A 20,529-nucleotide genomic window follows, 5' to 3' on the forward strand; every position below is an offset into this window, starting at 1 on the left:
CGGACAAGAAGAGAAGTACAGGATGAACCTGAAGAAGTGGTCAGGGCCAGTGAATGGACCTATAAACCGTGTGCCAAACTCTCAGGGGCGCCACTGCTGCTGCTGCTGCTGCTAAGTCGCTTCAGTCGTGTCCGACTCTGTGCGACCCCATAGACGACAGCCCACCAGGCTCCCCCGTCCCTGGGATTCTCCAGGCAAGAACACTGGAGTGGGTTGCCATTTCCTTCTCCAATGCATGAAAGTGAGAAGTGAAAGTGAAGTCGCTCAGTCGTGTCCGACTCTAGCGACCCCATGGACTGCAGCCTACCAGGCTCCTCCGTCCATGGGATTTTCCAGGCAAAAGTACTGGAGTGGGGTGCCATGCGCCACAGATGCTTTAAATTTTATGGGAAACATAGCGCCATCTGTCGGACACAAAGGGAACTACTAAATCATTCGGTTTTACACTTTAATTTCAGATGCCTGTACAGTTCCAACCGAGAGGTTCTCCGCAGTTGGTGTGATAAAGAACAAGTCCGTTGAGAAAATCAGTGTGGAGCCGGAAATGAGGGTGACTGTGTCCAACATGATTCCAAGATTTGAGAACTTATGCAGTGTCCAGCATGTGCAAAGCTGCTAAGACATAAATATTGTTTGGATGTAACTACTTAATAAACAGAACTGTTAGGTATTTCTTCTGGCCCACGAGTGCTGTGAAGAAATTTTTACTATACCAAGGGCACTGTAAACGGAGAAGATTTGGGGGCCTCTACTGTTAAGGATTTTGGAGTTTTATTCTAAATGTCACAGGCAATTATTAAAAGGGAAATGGGGAGAGTGAGCTGGAGGCTTTGATGTTTTCTACTGAAGTGATATTTTTAAAATTTAGACATTTTATGTAAGTGATTTTGCTTTCAATTACTTGTTTAATTACAACAATGTCTTTAGATTTAGCTCTAATTAAGAACGTCAGTGTTTTCCTCCCTAAGAGAAAGGTTTGCCCCAAGGTTAGAGACCAATCAAGAACCCAAGCAGAAGTGAGCTTCTTTTATTGACTTAAAATTGTTTCTCCTTCCACAAACTGTCAACAGAAAGGTGGAGAGGGGCAGGACCCAGTACTCTGATGACTCTTGGTTCACTTTAGGTTGTAAAGAATGGAATAGAAATCTAACATAGCTCATGCCAGGAAATCTGCCTCCTTTATAAGTGCTTGAAATTTGTATCCTTTCAAATGGGTTCGACTATTGTAATAGAGATTACTCGTGCTCCAGTGTCCACTGGCTCCCTTCTACTTTAGTAAACAAAAGAGCATCAGTCTCCATTTTATTTGGAGTTAGGTCCCCCAGCTAACAGACTGAATTTTGAGATGTGGCCATGTGATCAATTCAACTGATGTTATGTGGCCTTCACTGAAGGCTGCTTCAAAGGAGCTGAGTCACCTGGAAGGTGTATTCTCTCTGCCCTTCCTTCTTTTGGCTGTGGCACGGATTTCATAGAAGACTACCAGCTCTCTTGGACCATGAAATGACCTTGAGAATGAAAGCCAGATGCTAGGATGATGGAGCAGAAAGATGGGGGAGCCGGCGTCTCTGATGACTGTGGAGCCACCACAGTAGTCCTGGACAGTCTTCCTTGGAACTCATATATGTTGGCCTAAAACAAATTGATATTTCTCCAGCAAAGATGGGTTTACTCAGGATCAGCAAATAGCAATTCAGGATCTGCTACTGTGGGGCTGCCCTGTGTGTGCTAAGTCGCTTCACTTGTGTCCGACTCTTTGTGACTCCACGGACTGTAGCCTGCCAGGATCCTCTCTCCGTAGGATTCTCTAGGCAAGACTACTGGAGTGGGCTGCCATGCCCTCCTCCAGGGGATCTTCCTGACCCAGGGATCAAACTTGCGTCTCTTATGTGTCCTGCATTGGCAGGCAGGTTCTTTTCCACTAGCGCCACCTGGGAAGCCCGACCATGGCGCTAGCCACATGCAGTTCCTCTCAGGGCAAGGGAAGGAGAGTGCTTTTTATTTATTTATTTATTTTGGCTGTGTTAAGCAGCTTGTGGGGTCTGAGTTCCCTAGCTAAGGGGTTGAACTTGGGCCACAACAGTGAAAGCACAGTGCACAGTGCCCTAACCACCGGACCACCAGGGAACTCCAACCTCCCACCGCAACCCACCCCCCCCAACCCCGTTCCCCTGCCCCCCATGCTTTTTATATGGAGGGAAGTAGGCAGGCTATATGAAACAAAGGATCTATGGCTTTTTTTGGCTGAATCTTTGCCACGAAAGAAGTCTTTCTTCCTCTGGGCCTCTGCTATCCTCACAGGGCATGAGAGCTTCCCCTTCTGGTCTTCCAACTTTATTTAACTGTAGTTTTTGTTGATTCATTTTGATAGAGAAATTTGTCTTATTCAAGCTGCTGTTACTTGGCCTGGACTGTTTTTTGTTTTATGGAACCAAATCTATCCTAATAGTCCTCATGTATGATTACTCGAACTAAGTTTCCAGTCTTTGAACGCTTTCCCCAAGGTGGGGATCACCACTTTCACAGATGGGTTTTATTCAGTATCAAAGGATATGTTTTTAATTGGGAACTATTTCAGCCCAAATTAATCTCAATGATTTTAGCCAGTTCCTTCTTTTGTTATTATTTAGGCAAGAGAGAGAGAGAAGAGAGAGAGAGAAAGTCCTTTCTAATCTTGATATAAAAATATTTTCCTAAAATTCTTCAAATAATGTTAAAGTTTGTTTTTCCATTTAGGCCTTTAATCCCAGATAACTCTGAAGGAGCATCATAGAAAAATGGGAAAAGCATCAGAGAATGGGCTCTTATTGGGCTCCCCACACGTGCTCACGAGGAGTGCTTGTGTGGCTGGCTGGGTCCTATGACATTTCTCTGTCTTTGGAAAGCCCTTTCCAAATTATTGGGACAACTTGCCTTGGCTATGTAGAAACATGCTTTTGGACACAAATTCGAGAAATCTCTATGAAATAGGAATAACCAAAGGAAACATTTGAAATTATTAAAAGATTTTTAAATCCTTAGTTTCTTTTTGACCATTTATGCGTTTTCAGTGATGTCAGAATATTTTTTAAAATGTAATGAATGCCTATTGATCTGTATAAGATAATTTTGCTGAAGCCTTCATCTCAAAAGTTCACTCTTCAAGATTTTGCCCCCAAATTCCTACCTTCAAAGTAACACATATACTGAGAGAGAGGAAGAGCTCCTGTTACATTTGGGGTGGGGTGAGTGGCAGATGTTTTTGAATCTACTAGCAAAGAGTTCAAGCTCAGAGTCACTGATCTGCTCGGATTTCTAACCCATGTGAACCCTCAACACACTTTCTCTAATTCTACCAGATGTAGCCAAGCTGTTCAGACAGAGTTCATCAACTCCTAAGCTGCTTTAGTTACAGACTGCTTGCTTTATATTACATGGGATGGATTTTCAGGAGTTCTTTTGATTTGTAGTTTGCTTATTTACTCCAAGAAATTATCAAGAAATAGTCTGGACTGGTGAGCCCTTTATCTTTGTTTGTCCTAAGAGATGTTTAAAGTATTAAAACATTTGGTAAATTAAATACAATATAGTGTAGATTCTGACATTGTTAGTTTAGACATTAGAGAGAAAAAGCTCTGAGTTGAAATGGAGGAAGAGTAGTAAGGAAGAAGCAGATGGCTTGAAAACAATTTTTTTCTTCCTCTGAAATAAAATGTGATTGCCCAGCCTTACTGAGATCCAGGAGATCTCAGAATAAAGTTAAATATGCTCTTGTAATACAACCCAGCACAAAGGAAACCTGGCTTCCTTTCCTGCAGATTTAGAGGCCATGCTACTTTATTGAGTATCCCCTATGTGATTGGTACTTTATTGGCCCAACTCTTTGTGCAAAAAGTCTTAATCAACCCATTACCAACTCTAATGGCAAAGCAGAGAACTCAGTGATAGTCCTTGCAGCAGATACAAGTGTTCAAAGAGGTACATTGGTTGTATCTGCTTCTCTATCCTTTCAAGTAAGAATAGATACTTGAGACTTAGGAGACATTCTCATTTCTACCAATTCTTAACTTTCAACGACCAAAAATAAGCACCATTATAAAATGAGATAGAAAACATCAAAAACTCGTCTATCTCTGAAGCTTCCATTTTGCCCAGAGAGAGACAGAAGTACTTCATTGATGAGTTTATGTCACTGGAATAGTTCTCATCATCTGATCCTGTAGCTTAGATCAGCATCTGAGAACTTGGAAAGCTAGTCTTCTGCTACCACATGTTGCAGAAGACTGAATCACTCACTCCATCATATTGCTTCTTTTAACCCTTCAAATGGAAACTTGCAGGCTTGGGATGAATATAGAAGAATAAGAGATGGAATATTGAATAAAGTTCAGGAGTAGGGTAGAATTTGAAACGATGAGAAAGTGGTCCATTTATTTTTATTTATTTGGCTGTGATGGGTCTTGGTTGCCTCACGCAGGATCTTTAGTTGTGGCATGTGGGATCTAGTTCCCCGACCAGGGATCGAACCCGGGCTCCCTGCATTGGGAGCATGGAGTCTTTACTACTGGACCACCGGAAAACTCACATTTGTTAATTTACACTGAAAATTCTTCAAAAAAAAAAAAAAAAGAGCTTAAACTTGCTTAAAAGACACAGGGTTGTGACTTCTCTGGTGGTGCAGTGCCTAGGACTCAGTGCTCTCAACACAGGGGCCTTGGTTTGATCCCTGGTAAGGAAGCTAGACCCCACATGCTGCAACCAAGAGTTAAGAGTTCAAATGCCATTGATTCCACATACTGCTACGAAGATCCCATATGCCCCAGCTAAGACCCAGTGCAGCCAAATAAATAGGTAAATATTTTTTAAAAATAGCCACTCCTGGTTTTCTTTTGTCAATGTTTGCATGCTATGTCTTTCCCATCCTTTTAACTTCTAAGCTACCTATATAGTTAAATTCGAAGTGATTTCTTATAGAAATCAGCATATTGTTAGATCATATTTTTAAATCCATTTTACCACTCTCTTTTTTAAATTAATAGACTATTTATTTGAGCACTTGGAGGTTTATAGAAAAACAGAGCAGGAAGTACAGCATTCTCATATAGCTCCTAATCCTGGTTACCCCTATTAGTCTCTTCCATTTAGTGTGGTACATTTGTTACAATTGATGTCACTATTGATACACTATTGTTAACTAAAGCCCATGGTTTATATTAGGATTCACTTTTTGTGTTGTATGTTGTATGGGTTTTAAAAAATCTATAATGACATGTAGCCATCATTATAGTATCATACAGATTAGTTTCCTGTCCTAAAAATTGTCCCGTTCATAGCAAAATTGAATGGAAGATTCAGATTCCCAATATACCCCTATCCTCACGCATACATAGTCTCCCAGATTATCAACATACCCCATCAGAGTTATGTATTTGTTACAATTGATGAACCTACAATGACATGTTATTATCACGCAAAGTCCATGGTTTATATTAGGGTTCACTCTTGGTGTACATTCTATGGATTTGGACAAATAGTAATATAAAGATATGTTGTTGCTGTTTAGTTGCTAGGTCATGTCTGACTTTTTTGCGACTCCATGGACTGTGGCCAGTCAGGCTTCTCTGTCCATGGGATTTCCCAGGCAAGATTACTGGAGTAGGATGCCATTTCCTTCTCCAGGGGATCTTACTGGACCAGGGATTGAACTTGTGTATCCTGCATTGGCAGACGGATTCTTTACCTTTGAGCCACCAGGGAAGCCCACGTGCACTATTATAGTATCATATGGAGTAGTTTTCCTGCCTCCTAAACCTCCTGAGCTCCACCTATTCATCCCACTCTCCTCCCTAATCTCTGGTGACCACTGATCCTTTTACTAGCTCAATAGGTTTGGCTTTCCCAGAATGTCATATAGTTGGAATCATATAGCATGGAGCCTTATCAGATTGGCTTTTTTTACTTAGTGATATGTATTTAAGGTTCTTCCATGTCTTTTGATGGTTTGATAGCTCATTTCTTTTTAGTGTTGAATATTTCATTGTCTATTTGTACCACAGTTTATTCATTCACCTACTGAAGGATATCTTGATTGCATCCAGGTTTTGTAATTATGCACAAAACTGCTTATAAACATTAGTATATAGATCTTCATGTGGATATGTCTTAAGTTTTCAACTTCCTTGTGTAAATAACAAGGAGTGTAGTTGTTACATTGATACATTTTCTAAGAAACTGCCAAACTTTCTTCCAAGCGGCTGAACCATTTTGCATTCCCACCAGCAAAGAACAAGAGTTCTTGTTATTCTATATCCTCAGCAGCATTTGGTGTTGTCAGTGGTCTGGATTTTGGCCATTCTAATACGTCTGTGGGTGTCTCATTGTTGTTCAATTTGTATGGCTTTGATATATGATGTGTGGCATCTCTTTATATGCTCATTTACCATCTATGTGTCTTCTTTGATAAGATGTCTCAAGGTCTTTGGCCCATCTTTAAATTGGGTTGTTCATTTTTTTATTGTTTCATTTTAAAGAGTTTTTGTAGATTTTGGATAAGTCCTCCAAAAATATCCATGTCCAAATTCTGGAATCCCTATGAATATGTTCCCTTACATGGCAAAAGAGACTTTAAAAATGTGAAAATTTTAAGGACCTTGAATGGGGGGATTATCCTGAATTGTCTGAGTGAGTGTAATCTAATCACATGGGTCCTTAAAATGGGAGAACGTTTCCTGGCAGTGGTCAAGGAAGATGTGACTACTGAAGAAAGCACAGAAACCACTGCGAAACTAAGACACGTAATGTTGCAGCTTTGAAGATGGAGGAAGGGGATCGTGAGCCAAGGAATGTGTTGCTGCTGCTGCTGCTGCTGCTGCTGCTAAGTCGCTTCAGTCGTGTCCGACTCTGTGCGACCCCATAGACGGCATCCCACCAGGTTCCCCCGTCCCTGGGATTCTCCAGGCAAGAACACTGGAGTGGGTTGCCATTTCCTTCTCCAATGCGTGAAAGTGAAAAGTGAAAGTGAAGTTGCTCAATCGTGTCCGACCCTCAGCGACCCCATGGACTGCAGTCTTCCAGGCTCCTCCATCCATGGGATTTTCCAGGCAAGAGTACTGGAGTTGGGGTGCCATTGCCTTCTCCGAGGAATGTGGGTAACCTCTAAAATCTAGAACAATCATGGAAATGGAGCCTCCAGAAAGGAAAGCAGCCCTTTGGAAACTATTTTAGCTCAGTGAGACTCCTGTCAGACTTCTAGAACTAACTTTGGATTGTCTAAGCTGCTAAATTGGTGGTAATTTGTTACAGTATCAATAGAAATCTAGTGCACTGAAACTTGTATTTTTCATGTTTCAAGTGTGTTTAAAATTGCTCATGAAGCATTTTTATCCTGGCTTAAAATCTGTCAATTCTAACATGTTATCTTGGTGTTGGTGTCTTTTTTCTCCCTTCAATTTGAGCTCTTCCTGGCTCTTGGTATAATTTTGATGGAATCATGGACATTTTTTGCATTATGAGACTCCAGATGCTATTTAAACAGTCTGTCAGTAGCTGGCCTTCCCTGACCCCACTGACAGGAGAAGCTGGGGCTGAACCTTGTGACTGCCAGATGTAAGCATTAAGTCAAGGTTATCCACTCAGCCTGTGTTGCCACCAGAAACTGGGTGCTTCTCGTTATTGCTGGGTGAGTCCTGGCCCCGCACCTGGTCTCCACTGACACTGCTCAGGGATAGAGGGACCCGTCATTCCTGGCTGATGGGGATGAAAGTCCAGGATCTCTACTTGGTCATCTGGGGCCCTACACCAGTGGGGGTGTTGGCACTTCATTTTATCCTTATGAAGGTGAGGTCTAGGCTCCCTATTTTGTCTTTGCTGGTGTGGGTGTGAATAAGGCCAGTTTTTTCCTATGGCTGGAACAGACTGGTTATTGTCTGAATAGGAAATAACATTTATTAAAAAAAAAATTTTCAGAGTTGTGTTTCTTAACATAGGTGGGTATATTCCAAACTTTCTTTTTTCTTTTTAATAAGAATCCCTGGGATAGAATGTTACTGTTCTGACAGGAGGTATCTTACTCCTAAAGGCTTTGGGCAGAAGAGATTCAACTCACAGCTTGAGACTCAGGTACAATAAAACATTGGTTCCTATGGTCTGTATTTATCACATGTAGAAGACCAATTCTGATTTGTAAAAAATTCCAGAAACTCAGAATTCTTGAAAAAAAAAATGCATCATTTTATTTGTACACTTAAAAAGTTGTACATAGAAACTTATAATACAGTTGTGTAAAACTGAAAGAACTGTCAAGGAAAAGGGAGGGTGTTACCTTTATTGACTGATCATTAAGGAAGTTAGAGAAATAAAACAAAAACACAATAAATGTTTAAAAAATTAAAGAACATTTTCCAGGTACAAATTTTATAAATACAAAACAAATTCACAAAATTACTTTGAATGCTAAATAAATATCTAGTTAATAAACTCAGACTCAATACCTCCAGCCAGCACTGGTACAGCACTTCAAGGATATAAAATTGGATTCATTCATGTGTAGTGTTGTAAGAATGTGCTCATTAAACAATTCTTAGATGTATATACTTTTTCCTAATCTGTGCTATAATGGAAGATTTTTCTGTGTAGATAAATCTCCCTTAATACCACACTTCTAAAAAAAGATCAATGACAAAATAAATCATAGGTGGAAAAATATTTTCTGAGATATTGGGACACATGAATGATCTCAAAATGTACAAAAACCTCTGTAAACCAGTACTGTATCCAATAGATATATCAAACTTATTAGATATTGAACAAAACTGTAGCAAAGGAAATCTTTCCTACATTCTCCTGAGTGCTTAATATTAAAGTTGAGAATATAGTGCAGGCCACACTTCAATGTGGTCAATCAGCTGTTATTGCTTTATACATATATGTCTGCTTTAGAGCATGATTTAATGTTCCATTTTCATGAACAATTTGATTTCTTCATATCCTTCAGAAGGACAAAATTAGATTCGTGACTTTTTTGCAGCCGGTGGTGTGCTAACTTGATCCACATTCCCAGATGTGACATGGAGTCCAAGTTTTTGAGCCTGAATATGAAAAAATGCTTGAAGCCTAGTTCCAGCTTTTGCTTCACTTGTGTTACGAGGGTTGTACTCAAAGCAGTTCGAAAACATTAATTCAATATCATCGATAAACTCAGCTAGAATGAAAAAAACAAATGAGATTAGATGAAAGTCAATTATAAATATAATCTTTGTTGGTATCATATCTGGAAATCTCATTAAGAAAATGTAAGTCCACTTTTTTTTTAGAAGGTGGCAAAACTGAAGCTTAATATTTAATTAGATGTATTTTATATAACTGTACAGAACATCTATTAAGATCAGATTCTATAAAATATCTTTAACTCATCTAATCCCCATCCATCTTTCATTTCCATATATGCATGTATATGTATTTTAGGGATTTCTTGGGGTGCCATATACACAATTACATTAATATGCATCATTGAAAGAAAAACAGCCTCTACTTCCTTAAAAATAATTATCAGAGAAAAACATAAATTACTCACATGCTAATTTATATTCACACTTGTTCACTTTTTCACGAATTATATTTAAGGCAATGGGCTTTTTGATGATGTCATAATAGTCTGGGACCTGTAAAATAATTCAAATATATCTCTCCTATAGACAATTTATTGAAGATAAGTAGTCAAATATATGCAAGTTTTGCACTTGAAAGCAACTGAATATTAGCCTCTGAATACTATTATTCCATTAAAATTACATAATACATTTTAGTCATTATAATGTTGTAAAAGATTATTTGATACTGTAAAAGTCTCTCTCTGTATATATGTATCTATAAAAAACTTCTTTAATGAGCACGACTACATTTGTAATGAAGAATAAAATATGCATAACAAAATTTGGCACAAAAAACTACTCAGGAAAAACAAGTTACAGTCCAACTGAGAGCTAATTTTTATAAGATGCTATTTCAATTAACCCTTCACATTTTGGCTCTATAAGTCTCAAAACAGAAATCTGATGATGTCACTTTTTCATTCAGAAACCTTCACCTGATACTGACAAGTGAGGCCCTTTACAATCCAGTTGTGTCTGAGCCCCTCTAATACACCCTCTGCTCCATTCAAACTATATCCCTCATTCCCATATTCTCATTTCTAGGTCTTTAACTTGCCCTCTCTCCCTAAAATGTCCTTATTCCATTTCTCACTGTTGAAATTCCATTTTTCTTCCATAAAAAAACTTTCTAATTCCTGCTATTTCCTCCCTCTGAAATGCTCAAATCTATCCTCTCTTTTCTACTTCTGCAAGACCAGTATAACTTCCAGTACAGTACTCGAACACTGTCCTGTCTCTGCTACGGCACATCATATTCTGCCATACATATATAAATAACCACAGCACCATCTCAAACCCCTTAGTTAGGTTATGCCATCTCTGTTAAGAGTACCTTTTATGTCAGTGTTTCTCAAAATGTGGTTCCTGGACCAGCACTAACAGCATTGTTTGGGCATCATCCCAGACCTAGGGACTCAAGGACCCTGGGGTGGGGCCCCGTCAGCTGTGTTTTTACAAGCCCTCCGTTGATTCTGGTGTATGCTAACGTTTAAGAAACACTGTTTTACATAAGGGAAGTACCAAAAATGGTACTTAGTTGAATCAACTCTATTCATATTCATTACACAGAATAAAAACAGTGAGGTTACTGCAACACACTGCCATCGTTTCTAAGCATCAGTCACAGGACTAGAAGGGACTGAGGAGACTATGCTAACTTCATTTTCTTCAATATAGGAACCAACTGTCCAAGTTTTGCCTTGTTTTCTAAGTAGACAGTGACTAAATAAGCATTTTGACCACCTCAAGTTGCTACGCAGACTAAATCAGATCATATACACAAATACATTTTATACAGTCCAGTATTATTACCTGAATTTTAGAAACAAGTTTCAAAAAAGGCCAGCTGTCATCATGCCGTACCAATTCCACAACAAGTTGTTCAAAAGCAGACAGTTCATGAACTCCTCCCTGTCGACCTGAACTCCTTCGATTAAGTGTCATAGGGGATGATTCTGAACAAATAATTATATTAACTTTAGGTGATGATAAAATGAAATATTTGGAAAATAAAAACAATTATCAGAATAAAAAAGATAGCTGGTAATCACTCCCTAACAATATTTAACTTATAAATAAGGCATATAAATACAAACGACATTCAAACAGAAAATCAACACTCTACACACTGAGATGTTAAACTAACATATATTCTGAGAGACAAGTAAATCTGGACCAAGTGTTCATTATTTCCTTTTGATCTTAAAAATTTCAAACTGAAATAAACACTCATTGGGAACAGATTGGTGTATAAAGAGTGTAATACAAAAGGTAATTCTAGAACACAAAGTTTTTGCGTTGTTCTAATAATATGTTTTCAACTACAGTAAGATGAAAGCAAGCAATCGTCTAGTATTTTCTGAAATACATCCTTAAGAAAATAACCTCTTCAGATCTAGAAACCTGGCCTCTTTATAAATTACCTTGCATAACAGAAAATATTTCTCAATGATGAAATAAAAGATTGTTCTTATAAATCTAACTTCATATGGAGAATTTTCTTAAAGCAAAATGCTTTTTCATAAAATGTAAGGTACATAATGAGATCTAAGGTGTATAAATTAGTAGAAAAAGGTAGTATAGTCCATAGATGAATCTAGGTGTTTAAATTCCCTGCTTAAATGTAAATCCACACATTTCCCTGTTTATTTGTCCTTAGAACCACGTTACAAATTGGTTAAAAACATTTTTTTCCAGCAGGTTTTGTTTTTTTTTTTAAATAAAAATGCTTCAGGTGTATTATTTTCCAAATAGCTTGGGTTTCAGGATTGTGGAAGAGCAAAGCACGTAAGAGGATAGGAAAAGCTCAATTAGATCTTGGTACAAAGTTACCTCATATCCACAACCCACCAAGCCTGACAACAATGACTGCATCATGTTGCATTCTTTCCCCAGTGAATTAATCCTGTCATGTGTTTATGCAGTACAAGCTACCTGAAATTCTTCAAAGAACAGTAACTAGCATTAAAATTTTTTTAATTGGAGGATAACTGCTTTACAATGCTGTGTTGGTTTCTGCTGTACAACAATGTATATCAGCTATAAGTACACACATATCCCTTCCCTCTTGAACCTTCCTCACACCTGCCCTGCCTCCCCCATCCCACCCCTTTAGGTTGTCACAGAGCACTGAGCTGAGCTCCTTGTGCTATAAAGTTGCTTCCCATTAGCTATATATTTTACAAATAGTAGTGTATTTATGTCAATGACTAGTAGCAATTTTTATGTGTAACTTCTTTTTGAAATACCAAGGTTTTATTACCACTGATAAAGAAAAAAGAGGATAGCATTAAAGAGATTAATGGAAATAAAATAAAATAAAATAAAAAAAAGAAATCTAAAAAAAAAAGATTAATGGGTAAACAGATTATTACATAGATAAATATGACAAATAATTTATCATATAATAAATATGATAAAACAACATAACCCTATATAGTATGCAAACAATTTATATATTATATATAAATATTAAAAAAATCATCAGAATAAAAACAATAGCTGGTAATTACTCCCTAACAATATTAATGTTCCCAACTCTCCCTTGCCCCCAAATTCAGTATATCAGGTGGGAACCTTACCAAATTACCAATGGTAGCTTGTCTAGGTGATGTTGAGTATGTGCATTTTGAAGGGAGCAAAAGTGGATGAGAATGAAATGTGTTATAATGTGATATACTGAGGTTGCTCAAGTTTTGGCCAAATCTCTCCATTAAACACAAAATGCTGTTAGCAAATTTTTCTCAAGTACTCTGCTACACTACTACAAACACTAGCAGTGTAGTTTACCTTTATTCCCCAAAGAGCTGCCCCTTCCTTGAACATTATGCTTCAGGTCAGGTTGCTCCCTAAAAACTCCGTATAGTGGACAGCCTTTCAAAAATGATACAAACTATCTCAACATTCAATCGTTCCAGATTACTCAATTTTCTTAGGTGAAAACATTAATTTAGAATCTTCATACCTGCAGATTGTCTTTTCCTGCCTCTTCTCTTGGATTCACTATCTTGGAGGGAAAGTTTTGAAGCAACATTTAGAGGACTTGACTGCTCACTTGACTTTGTGGCAATCACCCTGAAGTTAGGGAAGTTGGGACTATTTTCCGGTGTATTATTAGCACTCTTCCTGCCTCTGCGCTTTCTACGAGGACTCAGTAGTTCCACAAATACATCTGCTTGCAGTGCGCCATGACTCTGGCGAGTAGAACGACTGGCAATTCTTAAAGATTTAGTTTCTGTAGGAGGAGCAGATTTTATCTTTCTTAGGCTTCTACCAGTAGTTTTAGAAGAAGCAGTTGTTTTCGGTGTACTCTGCTGACTCCGTGAAGTGTATCTTCCAGGGTCTTGTCGTTGGCCACGACTTGAGAAAGAAGAGCTCAGTCTCCCTCTTGTTTTAATTGGCAATCTAACTTGTGGTCTTCCTCGTTTTGGTGGGCTATAAACAGTGTTAGAAAACAGTTACTGTACAGAGAAATGATGCACATATGATACTTCTATCCCCCTTGTTCTACTATTCAGCCAATGAGTTCAATACACATCACTTATGTGTTACTGAGACTTATCCTCAGTAACACGTGGATAAGTAACATCCTTATTACTCAGTTTTTTCCCCGGTAGTTCAAATGGTAGAGAATTTGCTTGCAATGCAGGAGACCTGGGTTTGATCCCTGGGTCAGAAAGATTCCCTGGAGAAGGAAATGGCAACCCACTCCAGTATTCTTTCTTGGAGAACTCCATGGACAGAGGAGCCTGGAGAGCTATAGTCCATGGGATTGCAAAGAGGGGGACATGACTGAGTGACCAACTTTCACTTTTTTTTTAAACTTAGAACTGACGAAATCTAAAATGTGCTTTCATTTATTTCTTTGTAATGCAAGGAGAACATGTAATAACTTCTCAGTATAACTCCAGGACATCATCATGAAAATCAAATCCTAAGTCATGAATAAATTGCAATCAGATCCTCAGAAGAACTGAATAAAATGGACTTGATCATGTTGAGAACTTAAAATGCAAATCTTTAGTTTCCTTATGCTTCAGGAGACTGTCACTCTTCCTTATTACTGATACTGAGGTAACCTACAGTTTTGGCCAATGGGTCCCACAAAAGTAGGCCTTAAACCTACTATTCCTCAACACCAGGCCAAGAATCTCTTTGTTGTATTTGATGTTTACTGTAAGATACAAAACTATATTCAACCTTTTATTTGCCTTTATGTTGTAGACAAAGATGATACAATCCCATTAAGCCTCCTATATCCATCTCCCCACATACCTGAACCTCTGGTTTGCCTAAAATATTTCCAAGAATTTTCCAGGTTCTTTATTGTCTTTACGCTTCTATAATACTGTTGAGTTGGAGCTACTAAACAACTTGCTTGAAATAGAGGGGCTGCCTCTCTCTCATCTCCTCAGGCGGTGACCTTTTTGGACTGTGTCAGTTCCAGTCGCCCTTGCTGCACATTCATTTTCTTGATTCCACGTGTGTTACGTGTGTATGCTCAGTCGCTCAGCCCTGTCCAACTCTTTGCAACCCCATGGACTACAGCCCTCGAGGCTCCTCTCTCGTGGAATTTACCAGGCAAGAATACTGGAATCGGTAGCCATCTCCTACTACAGGGGATCCTCCCGACTCACAGATTGAACCTGCATCTCCTGTGTGGGCAGGTGGATTCTTTACCACTGAACCATCTGGGAAGCGATTCCACATGAATGGACTTCAAATGTTGAAAAGGGATGGAGAGTCTTAGAGACAAACAAGAAGAGACTGCCCAGCAGGAATAACCAAATCCACGCATTAGGCCTGGGTGACACAGCTTGCGCTAAGTTGTCAAATACTTGGCTATGCAGTAGTATACTATAGTAGCGTAGTAGATGCTGACGTGGCAGGAGTATAAAAATACAACGTGCTTCCTGGCATTTCTCTCTGTTGACTACCAAGATCACCAATATTTGGGTATAACTTCTTGAGAAAGCAAAACATGCATCCAGAGCTGTGTTCATCTGTATCTCCTAGCTGTCCTCTGGACTGCTTATTTGCTAAAGTGAAAAAGTAAGTAATGTCAACCTTAATGAGGCTCTGACTTGACATCCTATCCAAACTTAAACTCATACTTGACTTTGTTATCTGGCTAAGTTCACACAAGGACTTTCATATGTTTATAATACATAAAAAACAAGGGGAACTTTACAACACTATACTGCACACTTGTTTTTTAAAAATTAGAGGCCAAACCATTCCATTTGTATTTGAAAAGTCAAGAGATTGCCTAGTCATGACTCACGAATTCTCATTTTATTGCATGTTAGGATTTACCTGACTTCTTCTTCTTCTTGAGAATCATCTTCATCTTGTTCTACCTCATACTCTTCCTCTTCACTTTGACCCTCTTCTTCATCATTATCAACTTCATCATCCTCACCTTCCATACTACCTTCCATCTCATCATCACTTTCCAAGGATGGTCTCTGTCTAGAGGAGAGTCTTCTAGAACGCTGCTTTGGCCGACACTCTGGACAAAACCAGTCTCCTTCAGGCACAGTCTGATAAATCACATAAATGATCAGTAATCATCTGTCACTCAAAATCTCAATTCTAATCTGAGAAGCAGAAGAAGAAAATAAAAATACCTTGAGCTTTGGTCGAACACAGTAGGTATGGTGGCCCCGATCACAGCCATCACAAAGTACCATGTTCTCAGCATCACCCTTCTTTCGGCAGATCTTGCAACGGGCATTCAGTATAGATTTAGACCATATCACACTACGATCCAGGGTGGAGAGATGAAGAAAGACTTGGGATAGACTAGCAGAAGAAAGGAGAGACTCTCTCCAACGGTCCAGGACTGTTTTATAAGAACGCCCACTGTCACTGGCATCTTAAATGAAAGGGAAAGTAATTAAAACTTCCTAGGAAAACCCTAGACATCTCCTAGAACTATTTTTCTTGGTATTGTTAAATAGGTAAGAATTTAGAGTTCTCTCCTAAAACTTCACAAAAAGACAATATTGAGATTAAAAATAAAAAATTCATGATAAAGAAAATTTGCTGAGCCACACCTTGTTTATGACATGAAGAATTACTTAAATCTGTAAAACAAATGCTTGGGGATTTCAACAGTTAAAAGAGAAAAATAACTTAGGGCAATGTGTTCTCAATCTAGCAATCTAGTTCTTTGTATCAAATCTTGATCTTATTTAGAAACTTGGCTAAATACAATAACAAGTCAGCTACTATTCATATGAATCAAGAATGTCACTGCCTGATTTGCAGATAAAAGATAAAGATGGATTGCTCTTTAAGTTAAGTCTCAATCATATTTGAGGTTTCTTTTGGGGCTAATGAAAATGCTCTGAAGTTAGATAGTGGTGGATCTATTGTGAATATATTAAAAACCACTGAACTGAACAATTTTAAAAGGGTGAATTTTATATATGTGAAATACGGTTCAATAAAACTGTTACTAAAAATATCAATTATGGATAAATGCCAACTACATTGCCTTCTATATCTAAGAAAATATTATTTTTAAAATAAGGTAGATTTTTTATACAGAAACATTTGAATCTATTAAGAATCATTTGACTGGATGCTATTAATCTAGCTAGTCTATCATTTTACATTGGCATGTGATATTGACCTGGAATTGATCTTCACTACTGCAACTACCTTAGTTTTCCTAAGACATTATACTTAACTATAAAGTGCCTACCACATCACATCAAAATTCTGCAAGATATATCCTCAAATGGAATCTCATGGATAGCAGCGTGACAGTTAAGAAAACATAGGCTATGGAGTCAATCTGCCTTGAGGTGAGCACTAGCTCCCCTATATAGCTTGGGCAAGTTACTTAAGGTGCCTCAGCAGCAGTATGTGGCCAGCTTATACCTCTGAGTGCTATTGGGAAGATTAAATGAGATAATACACATAAGACATGTACACTCTGTCACAGTGTAAATGCTACTGTTGTTATCATTATTCCTGCATTGTATTTTCCCTTCAATATGCAGCATTTTAGAAGATAAGAAACAAGTCTACTCTATGGCCCCTGCTCTTAAGAAAATTTTAATACAGCTGGGAGGATGAAGATGTACACAATGAGGGGAAGTCATAAAGCAAGAGACCTGTCAAACACTAGCAGATCTTGAACTTTTGTTTTGATTGTTAGGCAGGAGAGAGACAGGACATGAAACCTAGGGCCCACTCAATGTGGTGAATCTTCCCTTAAAAGTTAGGGCCCCAAAAGGCCGCACCTGTAAGTGTCAGGGCGGAAGCAAGTACCACAAAGAAGGAAGCAGGCAAGGAAATCTGCTCATCTGGACCGTGATATTGGGTGGAAAGGGGAAATAAATCTATTTTATGTAACTACAAACAAAATCTTGAACAGGTTTAAAACCTAAAAAAACACAAGCTAAGATTTTACAGTGGTCCAGGTGACCAGAGTTCCAGAAAAACATCTATTTCTGCTTTCAAGATTGCTGGGAGAAATATCAATAACCTCAGATATGCAGATGATACCACCCTTATGGCAAAAAGTGAAGAAGAACTAAAGAGCCTCTTGATGAAAGTGAAAGAGCAGAGTAAAAAGGTTGGCTTAAAGCTCAACATTCAGAAAAATAAGATCATGGCATCTGGTCCCATCACTTCATGGCAAATAGATGGAGAAACAGTGGAAACAGTGGCTGACTTTATTTTGGGGGCCCCAAAATCACTGCAGATGGTGATTGCAGCCATGAAATTAAAAGACGCTTACTCCTTGGAAGGAAAGTTATGACCAACCTAGATAGCATATAGCAGAGACATTCCTTTGCCAACAAAGGTCCGTCTAGTCAGGGCTATGGTTTTTCCAGTGGTCATGTATGGATGTGAGAATTGGACTATAAAGAAAGCTGAGTGCTGAAGAATTGATGCTTTCCAACTGTGGTGTTGGAGAAAACTTGAGAGTCCCTTGGACTGCAAGGATCCAATCAGTCTATCCTAAAGGTAATCAGTCCTGAATATTCATCGGAAGGACTGATGTTGAAGCTGAAACTCCAATACTTTCACCACTTGATGTGAAGAGCTGACTCTTGAAAAGACCCTGATGCTGGGAAAGATTGAAGGTGGGAGGGGAAGGGGACGACAGAGGATGAGATGGTTGTATGGCATCACCGACTCAATGGACACGAGTTGAGTGGACTCTGGGAATTAGTGATGGACAGGGAGGCCTGGAGTGCTGCAGTCCATGGGGTTGCAAAGAGTCGGACACAACTGAGCAACTGAACTGAACTGGTGACCTCAGGTATGGCAGAAACAAGGGCAAATCTCTGCAATGAAGAAACTTCTGCAGATTAAGTTCTACAGAGTGAGAGTTAATAGTCAACACCCACGAGGCACATGTGGAAACAAAACACTATAATCAAGAGCCTGCAGAATCTGATCCATAAAGAGGCATGAGACACAGAATTAGACACTATATAAAATAACTGTGTTTAACATGTCTTAAGAAATAAACATTTGAAAATATCCATAAATGACCAAGCCATTTGAAAAAGCATCTAGATCTCTAAAAATAATTGAGATTTATAACTCAATGAGAGAAGGATAAAAATGGATGGGTCAAATGACTCTTTAGACAAAGCTAAAGAGAAATATTAGCAAAGAGGGACATAAATGCAATAATATAGTTCATGTAATTTACTTCCATCCTCTCATTTTGTGCTTCTATTTATCCTAATTTTCTAATGTAAGTCTTCATGGAAAGTTCTGGCCTAAGTGGGACTCTCCAAGGAAGAAGGCAACAAGAGTTGCTAGTTCAAAGATCTTAAAGAAATATTTCTGGGTAAATCAGAGGGTATTCTTATTGGTAATGGCAAGAAATAAGATTGCAGAGACCAATGTGGAAGAATGGAAGAAAAATTACGACAAATTGGAACATTAAAAGTCAGTCTGACTGGTTCTTGACTCAACGGCTGGTGAAACTATGGGTTTTGATCAAAGATGTGCTTTAAGAAAATTAACCCAGTGGTAGTTCCATTTTTATTCTACCTACTCCAATCCATTTAAAATATTCTAAATATGAAATATATATGGATGTCCATATTTTTCTATTTTCATATAACTACTTAAAGGATAAAAAATAGTATATAACATTGATACCATTTTTTCTGTTAATTGTTTTCTCATTTTAAACTTTGCTTCTCCAGATTATACAATTCTCAAGGGCAGAAATGTCTTTCATTTTCCATTAAGCTGGCACAGATAAATTCCTCAGGATATTGCTAATTAAATGTATTTTACTAATATAAAATATTGGTAGATTCATATGATCAAATATCACACCAGGAGATTTTATGCTGTTAACTGCCACTATACATGTCACCATGCCATGCCGGCTTCCCTAGGAAATAAAACAATAACATCTCCTACTCCAGAATTCTCCCTGTGCTCATAAAGGAAAAAACAATGTGAATAAATACTATATGTGAAACAACACGTAAATTCCATAGATGCTCAATCCTTAACAATAACTAAGTATACTAAGGTGCAACAATGTCAGTTTTTTATATAACAGGGTAAAAGAGTTTGATTAGCTGAGGTATGAAATGTATCAAGAGCAAGAAAAATTTTAGGAAGATATTGTTTTATAAGCTTGCCCTCAACCCTATTCTCTCCAAAAAACCAAATCTAAGGTTTTTCCTTCAAAAGCTGAAAATGTAAATCAATATTCAGCAGTAAAGTAAAATCATAATTCCTTAAAAATACAAAATTCTTTAAAAAGTTAAATATTTACCATCTCTCACACTAGATTGATCTTCCTTTTTTTCTTGTCCCTTTTTTTTTCCTATCTCCCTTTTTGATCTTTATTAATTTCTGTGCTGCCGCTGCTAAGTCACTTCAGTCGTGTCCGACTCTGTGCAACCCCGTAGACGGCAGCCCACCAGGCTCCCCCACCCCTGGGATTCTCCAGGCAAGAACACTGGAGTGGGTTGCCATTTCCTTCTCCAATGCAGGAAAGTGAAAAGTGAAAGTGAAGTCGCTCAGTCGTGTCTGACCCTCAGCGACCCCATGGACTGCAGCCTTCCAGGCTCCTCCGTCCAATGGGATTTTCCAGGCAAGAGTACTGGAGCGGGGTGCCATTGCCTTCTCTGAATTTCTGTGCTACCAAGTTTCAAATTGATAAGTTAGTTTGACAATTCCCCCCCCACAACTTAAGGGCTTAACCTTAAGCATGACTTAATAAATTATTAAATTATCAACCTAAAACAATTATCACATCTTACCTAAAATTAAGTGAAATATGATTATGTTCCCCAAGTTAAAAAAGCCAAGTTTTATCAATGTGATTGATCACTAGAATAAGAGGGACATCTAGAGAAGGTGGAACATAAGTAGAAATTTTATTTCTTACTTGATTCTT

General features: G+C 38.3%; 1 protein-coding gene across 3 annotated transcripts in view; it reads right to left on the reverse strand.

The window, feature by feature from the left end:
• Window positions 1-8,190: 8,190 nt before the first annotated feature.
• BAZ1A (bromodomain adjacent to zinc finger domain, 1A) overlaps window positions 8,191-20,529 on the reverse strand; it is an 86,738-nt gene continuing 74,399 nt past the window's right edge. For all 3 annotated transcript variants that reach the window (XM_010835287.1, XM_010835286.1, XM_010835285.1), the window contains 6 exons: window positions 15,758-16,005; window positions 15,444-15,670; window positions 13,093-13,562; window positions 10,941-11,083; window positions 9,551-9,638; window positions 8,191-9,178 (listed from right to left, as the gene is read on the reverse strand). In XM_010835287.1, the coding sequence (XP_010833589.1) occupies window positions 8,982-9,178; window positions 9,551-9,638; window positions 10,941-11,083; window positions 13,093-13,562; window positions 15,444-15,670; window positions 15,758-16,005 (1,373 nt within the window). In that variant the 3' untranslated portion in view covers window positions 8,191-8,981. The remainder of the gene's footprint in view (window positions 9,179-9,550; window positions 9,639-10,940; window positions 11,084-13,092; window positions 13,563-15,443; window positions 15,671-15,757; window positions 16,006-20,529) is intronic.

The sequence above is a fragment of the Bison bison genome, unplaced genomic scaffold (genome assembly GCF_000754665.1).
Source record: "Bison bison bison isolate TAMUID 2011002044 unplaced genomic scaffold, Bison_UMD1.0 scf7180017864041, whole genome shotgun sequence".
NCBI classification, from domain to species: domain Eukaryota; kingdom Metazoa; phylum Chordata; class Mammalia; order Artiodactyla; family Bovidae; genus Bison; species Bison bison.